The sequence below is a fragment of the Anomaloglossus baeobatrachus genome, chromosome 5, assembly GCF_048569485.1.
Source record: "Anomaloglossus baeobatrachus isolate aAnoBae1 chromosome 5, aAnoBae1.hap1, whole genome shotgun sequence".
NCBI lineage: Eukaryota > Metazoa > Chordata > Amphibia > Anura > Aromobatidae > Anomaloglossus > Anomaloglossus baeobatrachus.
This window is the reverse complement of record NC_134357.1, coordinates 75,455,776-75,479,053: the sequence shown is the minus strand read 5'-3', so window position 1 is coordinate 75,479,053 and position 23,278 is coordinate 75,455,776. Positions and strand designations below refer to the sequence as shown.

Genomic DNA, 23,278 nt, shown 5'->3' with positions numbered 1-23,278 from the left:
AGGCTCATCAGTTTTTATGCTTTGTGCGAAGGAGGTCAGAGGTACGGAGGCTGGAGCCCACATGCTGCTTTCCTTCCCCATCCCTCAATTAGGGCTCTGGGTGAAGTGGGATCCCATCGGTCTCCAGGCACAGGAGACCGTGCTCCATCCACAGCTCCTGAGGACCCTGCTGGATAGGAGCCGAGTATCGTTCAGGGACATGGCCCTGCTACTTGGAGGTACTCTGTGTCCCCGTGGGGACCGCGCACAGCAACACTCCAGCATTGCTGGGTGTGCTAGTGCACCGGGGACAGCAGCGCTGGCTGCATTTGTGCCACTATACACTTCAGCGTCGCTGAGTGTATTTGTGTAGGGGGACTGCCGCGCTGACCGCCGCTGCCATGGTTTTCACTGCGGCGCGGCTGGGACTGTTAGTGCGCCGGGGACTTCCGCGCCGACCGCGCTTATACGGCGGCCGCGCTTATAACTATAGTCCCCGGCTTCTGCGGCCTAGTCTCATTCTTTCCCGCCCCCAGCCCTGCCAGTCAGGGGAAGGGCGGGACGCTGTACAGGTCGGCAGCACTGAGGGCTGGAGCATGCTTTGCATACTCCACCCCCTCACTCTGCACAGTGGGGCACCAGTTCCCGCACTTTTCTGGGTCACGCCCACGGCTCCCTCCTCTCCCCAGGACGCTGGCAGCCATTCCTCTCAGCTCTGCTAACGCTGGAGAGGAGAGACAAGCTCAAAGAGACCCAGGCAGGAATTCTGGTGCCCACACAAACGCTTTGCGCAGGCGGTAAGCAGCACCTGTGGTGCTGGCCCCACTAGTGCAGAAGTGTATTTATAGTTTATATGATTATAGTCTATACTTTACACTGTAGGGTGCACTGTTGATTTGTGGCTATTTACCCTCCTGTATTGCTCAAAGGAGACAACAGCATGTCGTCCACAAATAGCAAGGGAGCCATGGCACAGACTTACTATGCTGCCTGTGCAGCATGTACGGCTATACTGCCGGCAGGTTCCACTGACCCTCATTGTGTGCAATGCTCGGCCCCTGTGGCACTTTCTCAGCCGGAGCCTCTGCTAGGGGTGGCCCAGGGAGAACCACCTGTTAACACTGTCCAGGTGACAGGGACGGAGTTTGCAGTTTTTACTGAAAGACTTTCTGAGACTATGGCTAAGATATTAGAAGCCTTGCAGTCCAGGCCGGCATCTCAAGCCAGGGGCACTGTGGAATCATTGCCCCCTGGTCCCCCTCAGTTGGAACAGCAATGTCTTCCCGGGGTGTCTCATGGATCCCAGGGTGAGGTCTCTGACACGGACCGCAGCCCCAGACCGACTAAGCGAGCTCGCTATGAAATTCCCTCGACATCATCACAATGTTCAGGGTCTCAGCGAGAGGACTCTGTACGATGAAGCGGAGGTAGCTGATCAGGATTCTGATCCTGAAGCCGCTCTCAACCTTGATACTCCTGATGGGGACGCCATAGTGAATGATCTTATTGCGTCCATCAATGAAATGTTGAATATTTCTCCCTCAGCTCCTCCAGTGGAGGAGTCAGCTTCTCAGCAGGAGAAATTCCGTTTCAGGTTTCCCAAGCGTACAAAGAGTATGTTTCTGGACCACTCTGACTTCAGAGAGGCAGTCCAGAAACACCGAGCTTATCCAGATAAGCGTTTTTCCAAGCGCCTTAAGGATACACGTTACCCTTTTCCCCCTGACGTGGTCAAGGGCTGGACTCAGTGTCCCAAGGTGGATCCTCCAATCTCCAGACTGGCGGCTAGATCCATAGTTGCAGTGGAAGATGGAGCTTCACTCAAGGATGCCACTGACAGACAGATGGAGCTCTGGTTGAAATCCATCTATGAAGCTATCGGCGCGTCTTTTGCTCCAGCATTCGCAGCCGTATGGGCACTCCAAGCTATCTCAGCTGGTCAGGCGCAAATTGACGCACTCACGTACGTCTGCGCCGCAGGTGGCGTCCATAACCTCTCAAACGTCGGCATTTGCGTCCTACGCTATTAATGCTGTCCTGGACTCTGCGAACCGTACGGCGGTTGCAGCGAATTCGTGGTAATACGCAGGGCCTTGTGGCTGCGGGAATGGAAGGCAGATTCGGCTTCCAAAAAGTGCTTAACTGGATTGCCATTTTCTGGCGACCGTTTGTTTGGTGAGAGATTGGATACCAAGGCGGCTTCCTCATGACTTACGGCCTCCTCACACCGCATCCTCGGTCGGTGGCAGGCTCTCCCGCTTTTGCGACACCTGGCTGCCACAAGTAAAAGACCGCTGGGTGAGAGACATTTTGTCTCACGGTTACAGGATAGAGTTCAGCTCTCGTCCTCCGACTCGATTCTTCAGAACATCTCCGCCTCCCGAGCGAGCCGAGGCTCTTCTGCAGGCGGTGGGCATTCTGAAGGCAGAAGGAGTGGTGGTCCCGGTTCCTCTTCAGCAACAGGGTCACGGTTTCTACTCCAACCTGTTTGTGGTTCCAAAGAAGGACGGGTCCTTCCGTCCTGTTTTGGACCTAAAACTGCTCAACAAACACGTAAGGACCAGGCGGTTCCGGATGTAATCCCTCCGCTCAGTCATCGCCTCAATGTCCCAAGGAGATTTCCTTGCATCGATCGATATCAAGGATGCTTATCTCCACGTACCAATTGCTCCAGAGCATCAGCGCTTCTTGCGCTTCGCCATAGGAGACGAACACCTTCAGTTCGCGGCACTGCCGTTCGGCCTGGCGACAGCCCCAAGGGTTTTCACCAAGGTCATGGCTACAGTAGTTGCGGTCCTCCACTCTCAGGGTCACTCAGTGATACCTTACTTAGACGATCTGCTGGTCAAGGCACCCTCTCAAGAGGCATGCCAACACAGCCTCAATGTTACTCTGGAGATTCTCCAGAGTTTCGGGTGGATCATCAATTTTCCAAAGTCAAATCTGACACCGGTCCAATCATTGACATATCTTGGCATGGAGTTTCATACTCTTCCAGCGATAGTGAAGCTTCCGCTGGACAAACAGCGTTCACTACACACAGGGGTACAATCTCTCCTTCAAGGTCGGTCACACCCCTTGAGGCACCTCATGCACTTCCTGGGGAAGATGGTGGCAGCAATGGAAGCAGTCCCTTTCGCGCAGTTTCACCTGCGTCCTCTTCAATGGGACATCCTACGCAAGTGGGACAGGAGGCCGACGTCCCTAGACAGGAACGTCTCCCTCTCTCAAGCAACCAAAGCTTCCCTTCGGTGGTGGCTTCTTCCCACCTCATTATCGAAAGGGAAATCCTTCCTACCCCCATCCTGGGCGGTGGTCACGACGGACGCGAGCCTGTCAGGGTGGGGAGCAGTCTTTCTCCACCACAGGGCTCAGGGTACGTGGACTCAGCAAGAGTCCTCACTTCAGATCAATGTTCTGGAGATCAGGGCAGTGTATCTTGCCCTAAAAGCGTTCCAGCAGTGGCTGGAAGGCAAGCAGATCCGAATTCAGTCGGACAACTCCACAGCGGTGGCTTACATCAACCACCAAGGTGGGACACGCAGTCGGCAAGCCTTCCAGGAAGTCCGGAGGATTCTGCTGTGGGTGGAAGCCACAGCATCCACCATATCCGCAGTTCACATCCCGGGCGTAGAAAACTGGGAAGCAGACTTTCTCAGTCGCCAGGGCATGGACGCAGGGGAATGGTCCCTTCACCCGGACGTGTTTCAGGAGATCTGTTGCCGCTGGGGGATGCCGGACGTCGACCTAATGGCGTCACGGCACAACAACAAGGTCCCAACATTCATGGCTCGATCTCAAGATCACAGAGCTCTGGCGGCAGACGCCTTAGTTCAGGATTGGTCGCAGTTTCAGCTTCCTTATGTGTTTCTTCCTCTGGCTCTGTTGCCCAGAGTGTTACGCAAGATAAGGGCCGACTGCCGCCGCGCCATCCTCGTCGCTCCAGACTGGCCGAGGAGGTCGTGGTACCCGGATCTGTGGCATCTCACGGTCGGCCAACCGTGGGCACTGCCAGACCGACCAGATTTGCTGTCTCAAGGGCCGTTTTTCCATCTGAATTCTGCGGCCCTCAACCTGACTGTGTGGCCATTGAGTCCTGGATCCTAGCGTCTTCAGGATTATCTCAAGAGGTCATTGCCACTATGAGACAGGCTAGGAAACCAACGTCCGCCAAGATCTACCACAGGACGTGGAAAATATTCCTGTCGTGGTGCTCTGCTCAGGCGTTTTCTCCCTGGCCATTTGCCTTGCCCACTTTTCATCTCAATCAGGACATCTCCTTACCCTCGTTTTGTCCTCATCCAGTTCACCAATGTGAAAAGGATTTGCACTTGTTAGATCTGGTGAGAGCACTCAGACTCTACATTTCTCGTACGGCGCCCCTGCGCCGCTCCGATGCTCTCTTTGTCCTTGTCGCTGGCCAGCGTAAAGGGACACAAGCTTCCAAATCAACCCTGGCTCGGTGGATCAAGGAACCAATTCTCGAAGCTTACCGTTCCTCGGGGCTTCCGGTTCCCTCAGGACTGAAGGCCCATTCTACCAGGGCCGTGGGAGCGTCCTGGGCCTTGCGACACCAGGCTACGGCTCAACAGATGTGTCAGGCAACTACCTGGTCGAGCCTGCACACTTTCACGAAACACTATCAGATGCATACCTATGCTTCGGCAGATGCCAGCCTAGGTAGGCGAGTCCTTCAGGCGGCAGTTGCCCACCTGTAGGACGGAGCCGTTACGGCTCTATTATGAGGTATTATTTACCCACCCAGGGACTGCTTTTGGACGTCCCAATTGTCTGGGTCTCCCAATTAGGAGCGACAAAGAAGAAGGGAATTTTGTTTACTTACCGTAAATTCCTTTTCTTCTAGCTCTAATTGGGAGACCCAGCACCCGCCCCTGTTTTTTGTATACACATGTTGTTCATGTTAAATGGTTTCAGTTCTCAGATATTCCTTCGGATTGAATTTACTTTAAACCAGTTTATAATTTTTTCCTCCTTCTGGCTTTTGCACCAAAACTGATGAGCCCGTAGCAGTACGGGGGGTGTATAGGCTGAAGGGGAGGGGCTTTACACTTTTAGTGTAGTGCTTTGTGTGGCCTCCGGAGGCATAGCTATACACCCAATTGTCTGGGTCTCCCAATTGGAGCTAGAAGAAAAGGAATTTACGGTAAGTAAACAAAATTCCCTTCTTTGCAATAAACCTAAGATTCCCCCTCTGCAGCTCCTGGGCTGCATTCTAGCAAGGTTCCTGTTGCTATTGTGCCCCCTTTGAGACCAAAATAAAGACTTTATAAAGTCTTACCTTTTTGTATGCTAATCTTTTTTTATGTACACGGGGGCGGGCTCTCTTGCGTCCGTTAGTCGCCCTCCTGCCGCTTTACGCCGTCCCCCAGCGCTCATTTCCATAACTGAGGACGCCGCCCAGTGCTCCCGAGGTCTCGTGCATGCGCCGTGCCACTCTCATGAGAGTGAGCACTGTGCAGTGTGACCGCTGGTGACGTGATTGCGCATGCGTGAGATTATGGGTGGCGCTGTGATTGTCATCAGCAAGTACCTGCCCATAATCTCGTTCCCGCGCATTTCACTCTGCCTCCAGTTATGCTTCTCTGCTCCTCCCATCTATTTCCTGCTCCAGGGAAAGATGGGTAAGAGGTGACGTGGGGTCATCTGGCCAGCGCTTGCGCAGAACGGTGGAGGCAGAGGGGAAAGCGCGGGCACGAGATTATGGGCGGGTACTTGCTGATGACAATCACAGTGCCGCCCATAATCTCACGCCTGTACAATTAAGTCACCAGTGGTCACACTGCACAGTGCTCAGTCCCACGAGCGTGGCACGGCGCATGCGCGAGACCTCAGGAACACTGGGCGGCGTTCTCAGTTATGGAAATGAGCGATGGGGACGGCGTAAAGCGGCAGGAGGGCGACTAACGGACGCAAGAGAGCCCGCCCCCGTGTACATAAAAAAAGATTAGCATACAAAAAGGTAAGACTTTATAAAGTCTTTATTTTGGTCTCAAAGGGGGCACAATAGCAACAGGAACCTTTCCAGAATGCAGCCCAGGAGCTGCAGAGGGGGAATCTTTTAGGTTTATTGCAAAATTTCTGCTGACAGGTTCCCTTTAATAAAAGTATATTTTGTATATATTTTACACACATTTTAAGGGAATCTGTCAGCAGGAGTTCACCAGAAACTATGTTGAATGTAAGCCTTTAAAAGACAAGTCCAGCAATACCTTTACATGGCCAGTCTGTCTTTCTATCGCTGACAAAATGGTTTTTGAATCAATATGCAAATGAGACTATAGCACTATGGTATATCTGAAACCTCTGTCACTCCAGCTCTATTCCCTGCCCAGCACCTCTGCTTCTTTCTTCCCCACAGTAAAATCTGAACGTGTTGAAAATGCAAAATTTATAGTGGATTTCTTTATCGTTCCTTTGGGAGACCCAGAACATGGGTGTTTAGCTTCTGCCTCCGGAGGACACACAAAGTACTACACTTAAAAGTGTAGCTCCTCCCTCTGAGCTTATACACCCCCTGGTAGCCAGTCCTAGCCAGTTTATCGCTTTGTGTTCAGGAGGTCATACATCCACACATGCATTCTCATCTGATAGTTTGACTTTTGGAAAGAGTTTGAAGAAAAGCGGGTCCATGTCTGGACTCCCGGCATGTCCCTTCTCACCCCACTGTGTCGGCGGTGTTGTTAAGGTTGATTTACAAGGCTGAAGCCTTACATGCCGCGCTCCTTCACCATCCCTTCTGGGCTCTGGCTTGAAGTGGGAGCCAGCACGGTCTCCATGCCTGGCAGGAGTCCGGTCTCCATCCACAGCCCCTTGAGGATTCTGTTGGACCGGAGCACTCATCCCCAGGGACATGGCCCTGCGTCTCAGCAGCTAAGTACCTGAGACGTTTATGTTGGGGGTCCCGGTTCTTTATTGTAAGGGGAGAGTATGCTGTATGTGATTGTTTTTAACTTTTCCGGCGGGTTCTCCAGCTTTTGCCCGAGAACCGCGCCGATGGTGCCTGCTTGTCGGCCTCGCCGCTTAAATTTAGGCCCCGGCTTCGCCGGAGGCCTAGTTTCGTTTTCCTGCCCTCGCATGTCACTCATGCAGAGGGACAGGTTCGGCTCCTTCTGGCGGCCGTTCTACACAGGGGAGGGACACTCCCCACTGCTGGGGCGTCCCTCCTTCCCGGCAGGTCTCTATAGCCCTCCAGTTCCCGCTCTTTTATAGGAACGCCCCTAGTCCCGCCCCCTCTCCGCTCCGGCGGCCATTTCTCAGGCAGAGTTCACTCTGCTCTGGGACATCCTGCATTCTGCATCTCTGTTGAGGTGCTGCGCTGGGGGACCGGGCTTCGGGATCTGGAGGGCACACAACACCGCGCTCAGCGGTCTGGTAAGCCACAGCCGGTCTCCGGTTGTGGACCTCTGAAAGTTCTCCCTGGGGTTCATTCTATGCAAGGCCACCACTCCAGCAGCATGTCTCACACAAGGAGCAAGGCTCCAAAGCTTTATTCTGCATGCACTGCATGTAAGCTCCTGCTGCCTGAGCCGAGCATTTATCCACACTGTGATGGTTGCTCTAACTTGGCGGTGCCACAGCCTGGAGTCTCGCCCCCAGTGGTCTCTCAGGCTGCTGCTGCACCTGTGATTGAACCCCCGGCCTGGGTAGAGTCCTTTTCTAGGTCCATATCCCAGTCATTTGCTGAGTCCATGGGACTTTTGTCCAGGACTTTGATGAATATGCATCAGCCCCCCTCTCAGGGTGCCTCTAATACTCTTGACAGAGGACTCCTATCCTCTGACCTCCGTCCATCAGAGCTCACGGAGGATTCATCATCTGATCCCAGACCCCGTCCTTCTAAGAGAAGGCGCAGGGTTTTCTCCCCCTCCCCATCCCACGGCTCTGTCTCAAGAGCTGACTCTCAAGATGAGGAGGATGCCCTCACTGGGGGCTCGGAGGCTATGTATCCCATCGATTTCTCTGAGGGTGACTCAGATCTTAGTGATTTGATTGCTTCTATTAATTCTGTGCTGGATCTCAATCCACCAGTGTCAGAGGAGCAACTCTCTTTGGCAGAAAAACATTAGTTTACCTCGCCTAAGAGAGTGAAGAGTGTGTTCTTTAACCACTCCAGTTTTCAGACCGCTGTGACCAAACCCAGGGCCTGCCCTGACAAACGTGGTTCTGATGACCGGTTTCCATTTCCACCTGAGGTGGTCAAGGAGTGGTCTCACTCCCCAAAGGTAGACCCTCCGGTGTCTAGGCTCTCAGCCCGGACCGTTGTGTCGGTGGCTGACGGCACCTCACTTAAGGATTCCACTGACCGTCAGATTGACCTTCTGGCCAAATCTGTGTATGAAGCTGCGGGGGCCGCGTTTTCCCCGACTTTTGCAGCAGTGTGGGCTCTCAAAGCCATCTCTGCTTCTCTAGAGGAGATGCATTCCCTCACCAAGGAATCTATGCCTGAGATGGTTACCTTAACTGCTCAGGCATCAGCTTTTTCATCCTATGCCATGTCTGCCATGCTAGAGGCTGGTCACCGCACTGCGGTGGCTTCAGCTAATTCTCTTGTTATCCGCAGGATTTTGTGGCTTCGAGAGTGGAAGGCAGATGCTTCTTCCAAGAAGTTTCTTGCTGGGCTCCCTTTTGCTGGTTCACGGCTGTTTGGTGAACAGCTGGATGAAATCATTAAAGAAGCTACTGGCGGGAAGAGTACTTCCATGCCACAAACCAAGACCAGGAAACCCGCCCAGGGTAGGAATCAATCGAGGTTTCGTTCCTTTCGTTCCTTTCGTTCCTCCAACTGGTCATCCTCTAAGCCTTCCGCCTCGTCCGCTAACTCAGCCAAGGATCAGAAATCCAACTGGTGCCCAAAAGCGCGTCCGCAGAAGACCGCAGGAGGTTCTGCCACTAAGGCAGCTTCCTCATGACTCTCGGCCCGCTCCAGCCACGTCCTTAGTCGGTGGCAGGCTCTCCCACTTTGGCGACACTTGGTTAAAGCAAGTCTCCGATCAGTGGGTGAGAGACATCATATCTCACGGCTACAGGATAGAATTCTCTTCCAGCCCTCCAAACAGATTTTTTTTTCTCAACTCCCGTACCCCCCCCCACCCCCCCGCTCCAAGGCCGCCGCCTTCTCGCAGGCCGTGGCGTCCTTGCAGGCAAACGGAGTGATTGTCCCAGTTCCCGCTCAGGAACGGTTCAGAGGTTTTTACTCAAATCTCTTCCTAGTTCCAAAAAAGGACGGTACCTTCCGGCCCATCCTGGATCTCAAGCTTCTCAACAAGCATGTCCGGGTGCGGCATTTTCGCATGGAGTCTCTGCGATCAGTCATTGCCTCTATGACCCAAGGGGAGTTCCTGGCGTCCATCGACATCAGAGATGTCTATCTACATGTGCCAATCACAGTGTCTCATCAGCGTTGGTTACGTTTTGCGATAGGAGAGGATCATTTCCCCTTCGGGTTAGCCACGGCCCCTCGGGTATTCACCAAGGTCATGGCGGCAGTGATTGCGGTCCTGCACCTCCAGGGGTTAGCAGTGCTTCCTTATCTGGACGACCTTCTGGTCAAGGGTCTATCCAGCGCAGACTGTCAGCGGAGTGTTTCGCTCACTCTCGCCACCCTAGCCCAATTCGGGTGGATTGTCAATCTTCCCAAATCCACTCTGACTCCGACCCAGAGTCTCACGTACCTAGGGATGCAGTTCGAGACTTTGCCGGCACTTGTGAAGTTGCCCTTAATCAAACAGCAGTCTCTCCGGCTAGCGGTGCGCTCTCTCCTGAGGCCCCGCCGTTATTCCCTCAGGCGCCTGATGCAGGTGCTGGGTCAAATGGTGGCTTCCATGGAGGCGGTTCCCTTTGCCCAGTTCCATCTGCGTCCTCTGCAGCTGGACATTCTCCGCTGTTGGGACAAGCGGCCTTCCTCCTTACAGAGGTTAGTGGCTCTGTCGCCACGGACCAGGACCTCTCTTCAGTGGTGGCTTCGACCCCTCTCCCTGTCCCAAGGGCGCTCCTTCCTGGGTCCGTCCTGGGTGATTCTCACCACGGATGCCAGCCTATCCGGCTGGGGAGCGGTACATCTCCACCACAGAGCTCAGGGCACTTGGACTCCGTCCGAGTCAGCCCTTTCAATCAATGTGCTGGAAACCAGAGCTGTGCTTCTAGCTCTCCTAGCCTTTCACCACCTGTTGGCGGGCAGGCACATTCGAGTCCAGTCAGACAACGCGACAGCGGTTGCCTACATCAATCACCAAGGCGGGACACGCAGCCGCCTGGCAATGTTGGAGGTCCAACGCATTCTTCAATGGGCGGAGGACTCCAAGTCCACCATATCCGCAGTCCACATCCCTGGCGTAGAAAACTGGGAGGCAAATTATCTCAGCCGTCAATCCGTGGACGGTGGCGAGTGGTCCCTGCACCCGGCAGTGTTTCAGTCAATCTGCCGCAAGTGGGGCACTCCGGACGTGGACCTAATGGCATTCTGTCACAACAACAAGGTTCCGGTTTACGTGGCTCGCTCCCACGATCCTCAGGCCTTCGCCGCGGACGCTCTGGTTCAAGACTGGTCCCAGTTTCGTCTGTCCTACGTGTTTCCCCCTCTAGCTCTCTTGCCTAGAGTCCTGCGCAAGATCAGAATGGAGGGCCGTCGAGTCATCCTCATTGCACCGGACTGGCCCAGGCGAGCTTGGTATCCGGACCTGCTCCAACTGTCCGTGGAGATGCCGTGGCATCTTCCGGACAGTCCAGACCTGCTCTCGCAAGGTCCATTTTTCCGCCCGAATTCTGCGGCACTCAAATTGACGACGTGGCTCTTGAGTCCTGGATTTTGACGGCTTCTGGTATTCCTCCTGAAGTCATCTCCACTATGACTCGGGCCCGTAAGTCTTCCTCCGTCAAGATCTATCACAGGACTTGGAAAATTTTCCTGGCCTGGTGTCGCTCTTCCGGCCATTCTCCTTGGCCATTCTCGTTGCCGACCCTTCTGTCTTTTTTACAGTCCGGTCTGCAGCTAGGACTGTCCCTCAACTCTCTCAAGGGACAAGTCTCAGCTCTATCAGTGCTGTTCCAGCGGCGTCTCGCCCGGCTGGCTCAGATCCGCACCTTCATGCAAGGTGCGTCTCGCATCATTCCGCCTTATCGGCGGCCCTTGGATCCCTGGGACCTTAACTTGGTCCTCACGGTTTTGCAGAAACCCCCCTTTGAGCCTCTTAGGGAGGTTTCTTTGTATCGTCTTTCTCAAAAGGTGGCCTTTCTAGTTGCCATAACTTCTCTCAGGAGAGTCTCTAATTTGGCTGCGCTCTCCTCGGAGTCATCTTTTTTGGTTTTTCACCAAGACAAGGTAGTTCTCCGTCCGACCCCTGACTTTCTTCCTAAGGTGGTCTCTCCCTTCCACCTTAACCAGGATATTTCCTTGCCTTCCTTCTGTCCGGCCCCTGTTCATCGCTTTGAGAAAGCGCTGCATAATCTAGATCTGGTGCGTGCTCTCCGGATCTATGTGTCTCGCACCGCTGCGCTTAGGTGGTGCACCTCTCTTTTTGTGCTAACCACAGGGCGGCGCAAGGGTCTCTCTGCTTCTAAGCCGACCTTGGCCCGTTGGATTAGATCGACCATTTCCAACGCCTACCAGAGTACTCAGGTGCCTCCCCCGCCGGGGATCAAAGCACACTCGATCAGAGCTGTCGGTGCCTCTTGGGCTTTTAGGCACCAGGCTACGGCTCAACAAGTCTGTCAGGCTGCCACTTGGACTAGCCTGCATACCTTTTCGAAGCACTACCAAGTGCATGCTCATGCTTCGGCAGATGCGAGCTTAGGCAGACGCATCCTTCAGGCGGCTGTCGCCCACTTGTGAAGTTAGGCTCCGCCTACTTCTTAGTTTTTTTCTGTTTATTCCCACCCAGGGACAGCTTTGGAACGTCCCATGGTCTGGGTCTCCCAAAGGAACGATAAAGAAAAAGAGAATTTTGTTTACTTACCGTAAATTCTTTTTCTTATAGTTCCGTATTGGGAGACCCAGCACCCTCCCTGTTGCCTGTTGGCAATTTTCTTGTTCCGTGTGTTATCACCGGCTGTTGTCGTAGACTCTGTCTCCAGTTGTTCCGGTTCTTACTCGGTTCTACTGGTGGGTGGCTATTCTCCTTCAGCTTTTGCACTAAACTGGCTAGGACTGGCTACCAGGGGGTGTATAAGCTCAGAGGGAGTAGCTACACTTTTAAGTGTAGTACTTTGTGTGTCCTCCGGAGGCAGAAGCTAAACACCCATGGTCTGGGTCTCCCAATACGGAACTATAAGAAAAAGAATTTACGGTAAGTAACAAAATTCTCTTTTTTTTTATTCACATTGCAAAGGGGTTACCCTTCATAATGAATTCAACACACAGAATTGACATGCTGAAGTTTTTCAAGGGGTTGTCAACTACTCGGGCAACTGATTTTCCATCCTTATGTTTTCCCCCCAATAAATTGACACTTCACTCACCTCTGGTGTTGACACCCAGCTCTCCCAGGGCTCACTTGAAATTGTCATGCAATCCCTTTGGCAAATCTGCACTGGATTTGCTCTCCTCTCCTATGGACGTAGTTAGCTATCGAGAGTAAATGAGCGGCCATCTGCAATTCTCACTTCCTTTTTGGATGTTTTGATTTTTCCGAAGGGGGGAAAGCGGAGCTGCAAGGATCTCCTGACATAACGTTATGTGAGTCCTGGGAGTTGCAGTGCTAATATTGCTGGAACTGCACAGGAGGAGAGTACGGATTTTTATTTTGTTTTTCTTTTTAAAGGTAACCAAAAATGTAAAGACAAACTTCCAGACGCCCTCGCTCTATGTTAACAACTTGGATCGGCTAGTGAAAGAGCAGGAAGAGATCAACAGGTTTGTCAAAGCGTCTAAAGATAAAAAATGATTCTCTTTTGTTGATAGCCGTTTTTGCTTTTGCACCTTTGTTAGCCCGGACAGTTTTCAGAATTGTTGAAAAATAAAACTAGTTATAGTAAAAAAAAAAAAAAAATCCTGCTAAACCCCTGTATAAAAAAGCACATTGCTTAAATGTCACCCAGCAATTTATTTACACAGGCCCTTTTATGTGGTCTTGTGTCAACCAATTGCACCAAATAATTTTTCATAAACCAGCCTCCTTCATTGGTGTGGATTGTTATCAATCCATCACAGCCAGTTTACACCTTCATCCATAGGTTCCCATTCATCAAATAGAGGCCACAAGTATGTTCTGTTCTTTTCACCGCCTTTGGTCAGGTATGTGTACACACATGCACGCACACATTATATATATATATATATGTATGTATGTATGTATGTATGTATGTATGTATAATATATTAAACAGACAGACCTTAATAAAGATATTTTGTGTGTGTACCTGTCCAAAGGAGGTGAAAGGAACAGGACTCACTTGTGGCCTTGCAGTGACAATGCAGTGTTGCCCTGCTGGGTGACAGGTAGAGCCCACTCTGTTTTAACCAGTTAATGCCTTAGTAGCTATTGACTTTAGCTGAAGCGTTAAATAGATGAGATGGCGGTCTTCACTAATCCCGTTTGCAGCAGCAGTGAGGCAGCTATCCGGCTCTCCTAGGCCCCAAAATAGAACATCAGAATGATGCATATCATTATTTTTTTATTTTCTTTAACTATATACTGTATTGCCATTTATTGTGCTTTTATTGTCTTGTCCACCAGGTTAAATGAGATGGAAAAGCTGCTCCATGATGATCTAGAGAGAGGATTGGGGGTGGCCAATGAAGAGCGTGCGGAGGATGGTGAACTCACAGATGAGCATAGGTAAATTTGGATGGTTAGATTGTGCCACCTTCTTTATAAATCATGATTTATTACTGATAGAATTCATGAGTTATAATCTTTAACAACTAGCAGTTCCCAGCCAGCTAACGCTCGGCACGCCCATTCCTACCTAACGCTGCTGGTGAATATCGTTCATTCTGCTGAGCTGTTTGTTGTTAAGCTTCCTTAGGCCCCTTTCACACTGCATTTTGCCTTACATTCAGGGGTCCTGTTGGGGTATCCATCCGAACCGCCCCTCCACCACCCTGCAAAACGTGTTTTGGACGCATGCGCCAACAGGGTCATTGACTGTAATGGAGCAGACTACGTTAGCCTGTGCTCTGTTTTGTACCATGTTCGTGCATATACGTTTCTGCAGGCGGACACCCGAATGTAGTTGACTACATTCGGGAGTCCGCCTGCAAAAAAACGTATATGTGCAAAAATGGTACAAAATGGAGCACACGCTAACGTAGTGTGTCAATGGCCCATGCGTCCAAAACACGTTTTGCAGGGTGGGGGAGGGGCGGTTCGGGCGGATACCCCGACGGGACCACTAAACGTAAGGCAAAACGCAGTGAGAAAGGAGCCTTAATTATTTGCAGAGCCGCGCGTGGTAATGTGTGCGGGGGTGGGGCCGGGCGCGGAGCCACATGTGGTAATGTGTGCGGGGGAGGAGGGCGCGGAGCCTCGTTTGGTAGTTGCGGGGGGCGGAGCCTCGTTTGGTAGTGTGTGGGGGCGGAGCCTTGTTTGGTAGTGTGTGGGGGCGGAGCCTCGTTTAATAGTGTGCGGGGGCGGAGCATTGTTTAATAGTGTGTGGGGGCGTGGAGTCTCGTTTGGTAGGTGCGCAGGGGGCGCGGAGCCGCGTGTGGTAATGTGCGGGATTAGCGAGTAATCACAACGCCATATGTATGTATATGTATATATATATATATATATATATATATATATATATATATATATATATATATATATATATATATATATATATATATATATATATATATATATATATATATATATATATATATATATATATATATAATGTCTAATAATTTGGTCCTTTTCAGCTAAGTGTCAATGATTTTGTGCTATCGGTTCTGCACCTGTCTTTCTGTCTTGTGATGTAACAATGCATATCTGTGTTATTCATGTTTTCTATAATTTCATAGAGAATTTCTGGAGAAATATAAGTTGGTCAGTAATGCTATTCCTGAGCAGCATCCGGGGGAGGACGTCTTCCATTTATCTGAATCTGGAGCCATCTTCAACCTCCGCACACTTGACTTAAAATATTCAGAAATGCCGGCTGGTTGCTCTGAGGAAAGTCTCATTTTCAGGTAAACTGGGGGGAAGAATTTTTTGCTTTTTGCTAGAACCTCCCCCTCCTATCTATATAACCCAGCGAAGACTAAAATACAGTTGTTCAATTCAGACCCTCCCCTACAGGGGTCTCCACTCTGTTCAGTATTGCATACCTTAGTAACATTGCACCAAACATACAAATTTTTGAATGATAATCATTTAATAAAACCCCTGTGTCTGGTTATCACCGCTGGATTCTTCTGATGCTGGTGCTCCTGCTCCTCTTATAACGTCCACCTAATGATCTCTGGGGCTTGGATCGTGTGTGTGTGTGTGTGTGTGTGTGTGTGTGTGTGTGTGTGTGTGTGTGTGTCCCCCGTATTTTCTGGATTATCAGACGACTTTATTCCCCCCAAAATGGGGGTGCGTCTTATAATCCGAATATGGCTTACTGGAGTGGGGTCAAAGATACTGAGGGCTCGGAGGATGGGGTGTTACTGCAGTGGAGCGGCTCATGAGGGTCACTGGACGGAGGGTCGGCGATGCGCAGAAAAATCTTGTATAAAAATGTGTGTTTATATATTTTCGATTTCTAGTTACTTTTTGAATCTGTTAAAGTTAAATGTGTTTCTTTTTCCATTTAGCTGTACTCAAGAAAATCAACTCACGTTGGCCATGGAGGGATTTTTGACTTTTTTATATCGATATAAAAAATGTCCTGATTTTCTAATGAGATGGATGTTCCAGGTAAGCAATAGGGTCAGCTGCTGCCTAACCACGGCTTATTCAGGGTACATGACTGCGGTGCGATTCCCTCGTCACACATATTACCCTTGCACATAGTGTGTGTGTGTGTGTGTGTGTGTGTGTGTGTGTGTGTGTGTAATATATATATATTCTTGGAAATGGTGTACCATTTGGCCAGTGGCAGACTCAAATAATAGAGCGGACTTGTAGGTAGGAGGCTGCTGTGCACATAGGGGGCGCTCACCACCATGCCCTTTATCACCAGTGACTGGCGCTGCTGTGTGTATATGCTTGGACAATGCAAAATCATGTTCTTATAATCAGGATTAAGTTGTATTCTTTGATATTATTTAGTTTTGCTAATAAAAATTATGTGGACAAACATTGGGAAAAAAATTAGTTTCTTTGTCGCTCCATTGGGAGACCCAGACAATTGGGTGTATAGCTTCTGCCTCCGGAGGCCACACAAAGTATTACACTTTAAAAAGTGTAACCCCTCCCCTCTGCCTATACACCCTCCCGTGGACCACGGGCTCCTCAGTTTTATGCTTTGTGTGGAAGGAGGCACACATCCACTCATGAATTCTCAGACTTTTTATGTCGGTTGGAAGTAAAGAGGACCCCCACGGGGTCCCCGGCATGTTCCCTTCTCACCCCACTATGTCGGCGGTGTTGTTAAGGTTGAGGTACCCATTGTGGGTACAGAGGCTGGAGCCACATGCCGTCTCCTTCACCATCCCTTAGCGGCTCTGGGAGAAGTGGGATCCTGAGCGGTCTTCCATTTACTGGGACCGTGCTCCATCCGCAGCCCCTGAGAGAACCTGCCGGACCGGAGCCTCTTCAACCCCAGGGACCGGGCCCTGCAACTTAAAGGTACTCTGTATCCCTGTCGGGGATCGTACAGAGAGCGCACCTTCTTCCCGGGAGCCGCGGTACTTTTAGAACTGAGAAGGCCGGTGGACTTCCGCGCCGACCGTGCCTGCTTGTCGGCCGCGGCCTCAAATTTAGTCCCCGGCTACACTGGGGCCTAGTCACAAAAATCCCGCCCCCGGGCCTGCCTGTCAGGGGTAAGGGCGGGTTCTCCGGCATGACGTCGGAGGTGAGGGCTGGAGCATCCTGCATGTCTTCCTCCCCCCTCACTGACCACTGTGTGGACCCCAGATTCCCGCTCTTGGCTGGCGCCGCCCCCGGCTCCACTCCTCCCCTGAGAGCTCCGGCGGCCATTTTCTGGCATTCTGCCGGTGGATGCTTCTCAGTGAACAGCTCAGCAGCTCCGGGGGATCCAAGGCAGGGAATCTGGAGGACACACTCCGCTCGTTAGCGGTCGGTAAGCCACACCGGTCACCCGGTGCTGGCCCCTCTGGGGTGCCGGTATAGATACATATATATATATTTATACAATAGATATATATATCTGTTCGGTCAGTCCGTATACCTTGGTCCCTATATACCCTCAGTTGGTCACTCTCCTAGGAGACAACAGGGCACAGTCTTTGGACAAATGGTCTTCAAGGCTTCTGGAGGCATTGCAATCCAGACCGGTCCCTTCACAGGCCCCGGTTCCTGTTAGCTTGTCTCCTCCAGGCCCCTCTCGGTCCGCGCCGCAGCGCGCTCCCAGGTTGGCCCCTAGGTCTCAGGCGGAGGACTCCTGCCCGGACCGCAGTCCCAGACCGGCAAAGCGGTCCCGCTGGGACTCTTCCCCGTCTTCCTCACGCTGCTCGGAGGACTCTCAGGAAGACGAGGCGGATGTGGGAGCTCAGGGCTCTGACCCTGACTTCGCCCTTCCATCTGAAGTTGTTAAGGGCTGGTCTCACTCTCCCAAGGTGGATCCGCCAGTCTCCAAATTGGCTGCTAGATCCGTTGTGTCTGTTGCAGATGACTCATCCCTGAAGGATGCCACTGACAGACAGATAGAGCTCTTGGTGAAGTCCATCTATGAGGCAACGGGCGCGTCTTTCGCCCCGGCCTTTGCCGCTGTGTGGGCTCTCCAAGCGATCTCGGCTTGTCTGGCTGAGATTAATGCTGTCACATGGAATTCTGCTCCGCATGTTTCGTCTTTGACTTCCCAGGCGTCTGCCTTTTCGTCCTACGCCATGAACGCCGTCCTGGACTCCGCTAGCCGAACGGCTGTAGCATCCGCTAACTCCGTGGCAGTCCGCAGGGCCATGTGGCTGCGCGAATGGAAAGCAGACTCGGCTTCCAAAAGGTTCTTAACTGGTCTGCCTTTTTCTGGCGACCGTTTATTTGGCGAACGATTGGATGAGATTATTAAGGAATCCAAGGGAAAGGAATCCTCCTTACCCCAGTCCAAACAGACATGTGAGAACCAGATGGTTTCGGATGGAATCTCTCCGCTCAGTCATCGCCTCGTTGTCACAAGGAGACTTCCTGGCATCCATCGACATCAAGGATGCTTATCTCCATGTGCCGATCGCACCCGAACATCAACGTTTCCTGCGTTTCGCCATCGGGGACGAACACCTCCAGTTCGTCGCATTGCCCTTCGGCCTGGCGACAGCCCCACGGGTTTTCACCAAAGTCATGGCATCCGTCGTGGCGGTCCTACACTCTCAGGGCCACTCGGTGATCCCCTACTTGGACGATCTCCTAGTCAGGGCCCCTTCTCGGGTGGCGTGTCAACAAAGCCTTACCGTCGCTCTGGCGACTCTCCAGCAGTTCGGGTGGATCATCAACTTCCCGAAATCCAAGTTGACACCAACCCAATCACTGACTTACCTTGGGATGGCGTTTCACACACAGCCAGCGTTAGTCAAGCTACCGCGGGACAAACAGCTTTCTCTGCAGGCAGGGGTGCAATCACTTCTTCGGAGTCAATCACACCCCTTAAGGCGCCTCATGCACTTCCGGGGGAAGATGGTGGCAGCTATGGAGGCAGTGCCGTTTGCACCAAGGCGGCACTCGCAGTCGTCTGGCCTTCCAGGAAGTCCGGCGGATTCTGCAGTGGGTGGAAGCCACAGCCTCCACCATCTCCGCAGTTCACATCCCGGGCGTAGAAAACTGGGAAGCAGACTTTCTCAGTCGCCAGGGCATGGACGCAGGGGAATGGTCTCTTCACCCGGACGTGTTTCAAGAGATCTGTTGCCGCTGGGGAACGCTGGACGTCGACCTCATGGCGTCTCGGCACAACAACAAAGTCCCGGCATTCATGGCACGGTCTCAAGATCACAGAGCTCTGGCGGCGGACGCATTAGTTCAGGATTGGTCGCAGTTTCGACTGCCTTATGTATTTCCTCCTCTGGCACTGCTGCCCAGAGTGTTGCGCAAGATCAGGTCTGACTGCTGCCACGCCATCCTCGTCGCTCCAGACTGGCCGAGGAGGTCGTGGTACCCGGATCTGTGGCACCTCACGGTGGGTCAACCGTGGGCACTCCCAGACCGACCAGACTTGCTGTCTCAAGGGCCATTTTTCCATCTGAATTCTGCGGCCCTCAACCTGACTGTGTGGCCATTGAGTCCTGGCTCCTAGCGTCCTCAGGGTTATCTCAAGATGTCATTGCCACTATGAGACAAGCCAGGAAACCAACGTCCGCCAAGATCTATCACAGGGCTTGGAGGATCTTCTTATAGTGGTGCTCTGATCGGGGTTTTACCCCCTGGCCGTTTGCCTTACCCACTTTTCTTTCTTTCCTTCAATCCGGAATGGATAAGGGTTTGTCTCTCGGCTCTCTCAAGGGACAAGTATCGGCGCTTTCCGTGTTTTTTCAAAAGCGTCTAGCCAGGCTTCCGCAGGTCCGCACGTTCCTGCAGGGAGTTTGCCACATAGTCCCACCTTACAAGCGTCCGCTGGAACCCTGGGATCTTAACAGGGTGCTAACGGCTCTTCAGAAACCACCTTTCGAGCCGCTGCGGGATGTCTCTCTATCACGTCTTTCGCAGAAGGTGGCCTTCCTAGTGGCAGTCACATCACTTCGGAGAGTGTCTGAGCTAGCAGCGCTGTCATGCAAAGCCCCCTTCCTGGTTTTTCACCAGGATAAGGTGGTTCTCCGTCCTGTTCCGGAATTTCTCCCTAAGGTGGTATCCCCTTTTCATCTCAATCAGGATATCTCCTTACCTTCCTTTTGCCCTCATCCAGTTCACCAATGTGAAAAGGATTTGCACTTGTTAGATCTCGTGAGAGCACTCCGGCTCTACATTTCTCGCACGGCGCCCCTGCGCCGTTCGGATGCGCTCTTTGTCCTTGTCACTGGCCAGCGTAAGGGGTCGCAGGCTTCCAAGTCAACCTTGGCTCGGTGGATCAAGGAACCGATTCTTGAAGCCTACCGTTCTTCTGGGCTTCCGATTCCTTCAGGGCTGAAGGCCCATTCTACCAGAGCCGTGGGTGCATCCTGGGCATTGCGGCACCAGGCTACGGCTCAGCAGGTGTGTCAGGCGGCTACCTGGTCGAGTCTGCACACTTTCACGAAACACTATCAGGTGCATGCCTATGCTTCGGCAGATGCCAGTCTAGGTAGGCGAGTCCTTCAGGCGGCGGTCGCCCACCTGTAAGAGGGGGCCGTTTTTCGGCTCTTTTTATCGAGGTATTCTTTTACCCACCCAGGGACTGCTTTTGGACGTCCCAATTGTCTGGGTCTCCCAATGGAGCGACAAAGAAGGGAATTTTGTTTACTTACCGTAAATTCCTTTTCTTCTAGCTCCTATTGGGAGACCCAGCACCCGCCCCTGTTCCCTTCGGGCTGTTGTTCTTTTGTGTACACATGTTGTTCATGTTGAATTGTTCTTTTGGTTCATGGTTTCAGTTCTCCGAACATCCTTCGGATTGAATTTACCTTAGACCAATTTATAAGTTTCCTCCTTCCTGCTTTTGCACCAAAACTGAGGAGCCCGTGATGCACGGGAGGGTGTATAGGCAGAGGGGAGGGGTTACACTTTTTAAAGTGTAATACTTTGTGTGGCCTCCGGAGGCAGAAGCTATACACCCAATTGTCTGGGTCTCCCAATAGGAGCTAGAAGAAAAGGAATTTACGGTAAGTAAACAAAATTCCCTTCTTTGCTTTATCCGCACATAAATTTGTATTGAAGGTGTGAAAATGTAACACTTCACGTTGTAGGTACCTTAATTGTGCATGTTTTGTTTTGGGTTTTTTTTTTTTATTTAATTGACTTATGAAATTATTTGTTTTTTACAGATGGTTTCTATACATCCATCATACGCAGTTTCCGTTAAACTTCTGCACACACTGATAGAAATTTCTTGCAATAATCGTAAGTATTATTATTTTCTTAATTTTATTATGAAATTATGTAGTTTTATTGTATCAACTGGGCTCTTCTATGCTTAAGCGGGCTTTACACGCTGCGACATCTCTAGCCATATCGAGCGTGATAGCACCCGCCCCCATCGTACGGCCAATATGTGGTGATCGCTGCCGTAGTGAACATTATCGCTACGGCAGCGTCACATGCACATACCTGCTCTGCGACGTCGCTGTGACCGGCGAACCACCTCCTTTCTGAGGGGGGGCGGTTCGTTCAGCGTCACTGAACCGCCGCCCAATAGAAAAGGAGGGGAGGAGATGAGCGGCCGGAACATGCCGCCCACCTCCTTCCTTCCTCCTTTTCCGGTGGACGCAGGTAAGGAGATGTTTGTTGTTCCAGCGGCGTCACACATAGCGATGTGTGCTGCCACAGGAGCGACAAACAACATCGTTACTGCAGCAGCAACAGTAATTGGGAAGAGGGGGGCATGTCACCAATGAGCAATTTTGCACGTTTTTGCGACAATTCAAAATCGCTCATAGGTGTCACGCAACGACATCGCTAAAGCGGCCAGATGTGCGTCACAAATTCAGTGACCCCAACGAGATCGCTTTAGCGATCTCGTAGCGTGTAAAGCCACCTTAAGGCTACAAACCACATTTTGGCTGTGCTCACTCCTGTATTCAGACATTGCTTTTGTTAGTTTCTTTTTTTTAAGAACAAATGGAATTGATCCTTTGCACAATTGATGCAAACAGAAGTAGATGGACCCCGTTGGTTATTATAGGGCCTGTCTGGGTTTAAATGAGCTGTGCACCACTCAAACGCGTTCTCAACTACTATTCTCCTCTATGGAAAATATCAGCTTGAGCTCTCCTCCGGTGCTGACGTGATTCCACTGATGCCAGGGCATGATGTGTAACATGGATCTCGTCACACTCCCGCCATAAAATGAAAATGACATCCAGAAGGTGAGAGAGATGCCGCTGCGGCACTTTTATATCCGGATGTCCGTTACGTCCAATGGCATTGAGAGTGAAGGGGCCCATTGACTGCAGGGCAAGCGTGACCTAACAATGTGATAGGATACCCAGCACCGGAGGGGTTGTGCCAGCTGCTGCTCATTTCTATGGGGCAGTCTATAGTAATTGAGAAGATGTTTCTTAATCGTTCCTTATGGGAGACCCAGACCATGGGTGTATAGCTTCTGCCTCCGGAGGACACACAAAGTACTACACCAAAAAGTGTAGCTCCTCCCTCCGAGCATATACACCCCCTGGATGACCAAATCTAGCCAGTTCAATGCTTTGTGTTCAGGAGGTCACACACACATGCATTCTCATCTGATTTTTGATTTTTGATTTCAAAGAGTTGGAAGAAAAGCGGGTCCAAGCTGGACTCCCGGCATGTCCCTTCTCACCCCACTGTGTCGGCGGTGCTGTTAAGGTTGATTTTACAAGGCTGAAGCTTTACATGCCGCGCTCCTTCACCATCCCTCGGGCTCTGGCTTGAAGTGGGAGCCATCACGGTTCTCACTGCTTTGCAGGAGACCGGTCTCCATCCGCAGCCCTTCCAGGACCCTGCCGGACGGAGCGCTCACCCCTCAGGGACCTGGCCCTGCGTCTCATAAGCTAAGTATTGAGACGTTATTGAGGGGTCCCTTGTACATTTATTGTGGGGAGAGTGTGTTATTTCACTTTGCTGTGATTTCCGGCCGGTTCTCTGGTTTTCTCCTGAGAACCGCGCCGAGGGTGCCTGCTCGTCGGCCGCATGGGAAAATTTAGGCCCCGGCTTCGGCTGCGGCCTAGTTTCGTTTTCACTGCCCCTGCATGTCAGTCATGCAGGGGGACAGTGCGGCGCCGTTCAGCTCAGGGGAGGACACTCCTCTCTGAGGAGATGTTTCCCTCCCCTGTATTTCTCCTTGGCCCTCCGGTTCCCGCTCTTAGACTAAACCCCGCCCCCCCTCCTCACTCCGGCGCCATTTTATCAGCGTTCACACACTGATCGGCGCTGGCTGCTGCAGCTCTGCATCTGTCTGGGGGTCCGAGCTGTGGAATCCGGAGGGCACACAAAACGGTCTGGTAAGCCACAACCTCTGGTTGTGGACTTTCTTGTACACTCTCTGGGGGTCATTCTGAAGGAGTGTGTTCTTTACTGCAGAACCTCCACCTCAGCAGCATGTCTCTCACTAGGAGCAAGGCTGCAAGGCTTTACTCTATATGCACTGCATGTAAGCTC

General features: G+C 51.8%; 1 protein-coding gene across 3 annotated transcripts in view; it reads left to right on the top strand.

Annotated features, from left to right (window-relative positions):
* SLF2 (SMC5/6 complex localization factor 2) overlaps window positions 1–23,278 on the top strand; it is a 160,472-nt gene that overhangs the window by 43,596 nt on the left and 93,598 nt on the right. For all 3 annotated transcript variants that reach the window (XM_075348596.1, XM_075348594.1, XM_075348595.1), the window contains 5 exons: window positions 12,756–12,847; window positions 13,670–13,771; window positions 14,944–15,111; window positions 15,721–15,823; window positions 20,971–21,046. In XM_075348596.1, the coding sequence (XP_075204711.1) occupies window positions 12,756–12,847; window positions 13,670–13,771; window positions 14,944–15,111; window positions 15,721–15,823; window positions 20,971–21,046 (541 nt within the window). The remainder of the gene's footprint in view (window positions 1–12,755; window positions 12,848–13,669; window positions 13,772–14,943; window positions 15,112–15,720; window positions 15,824–20,970; window positions 21,047–23,278) is intronic.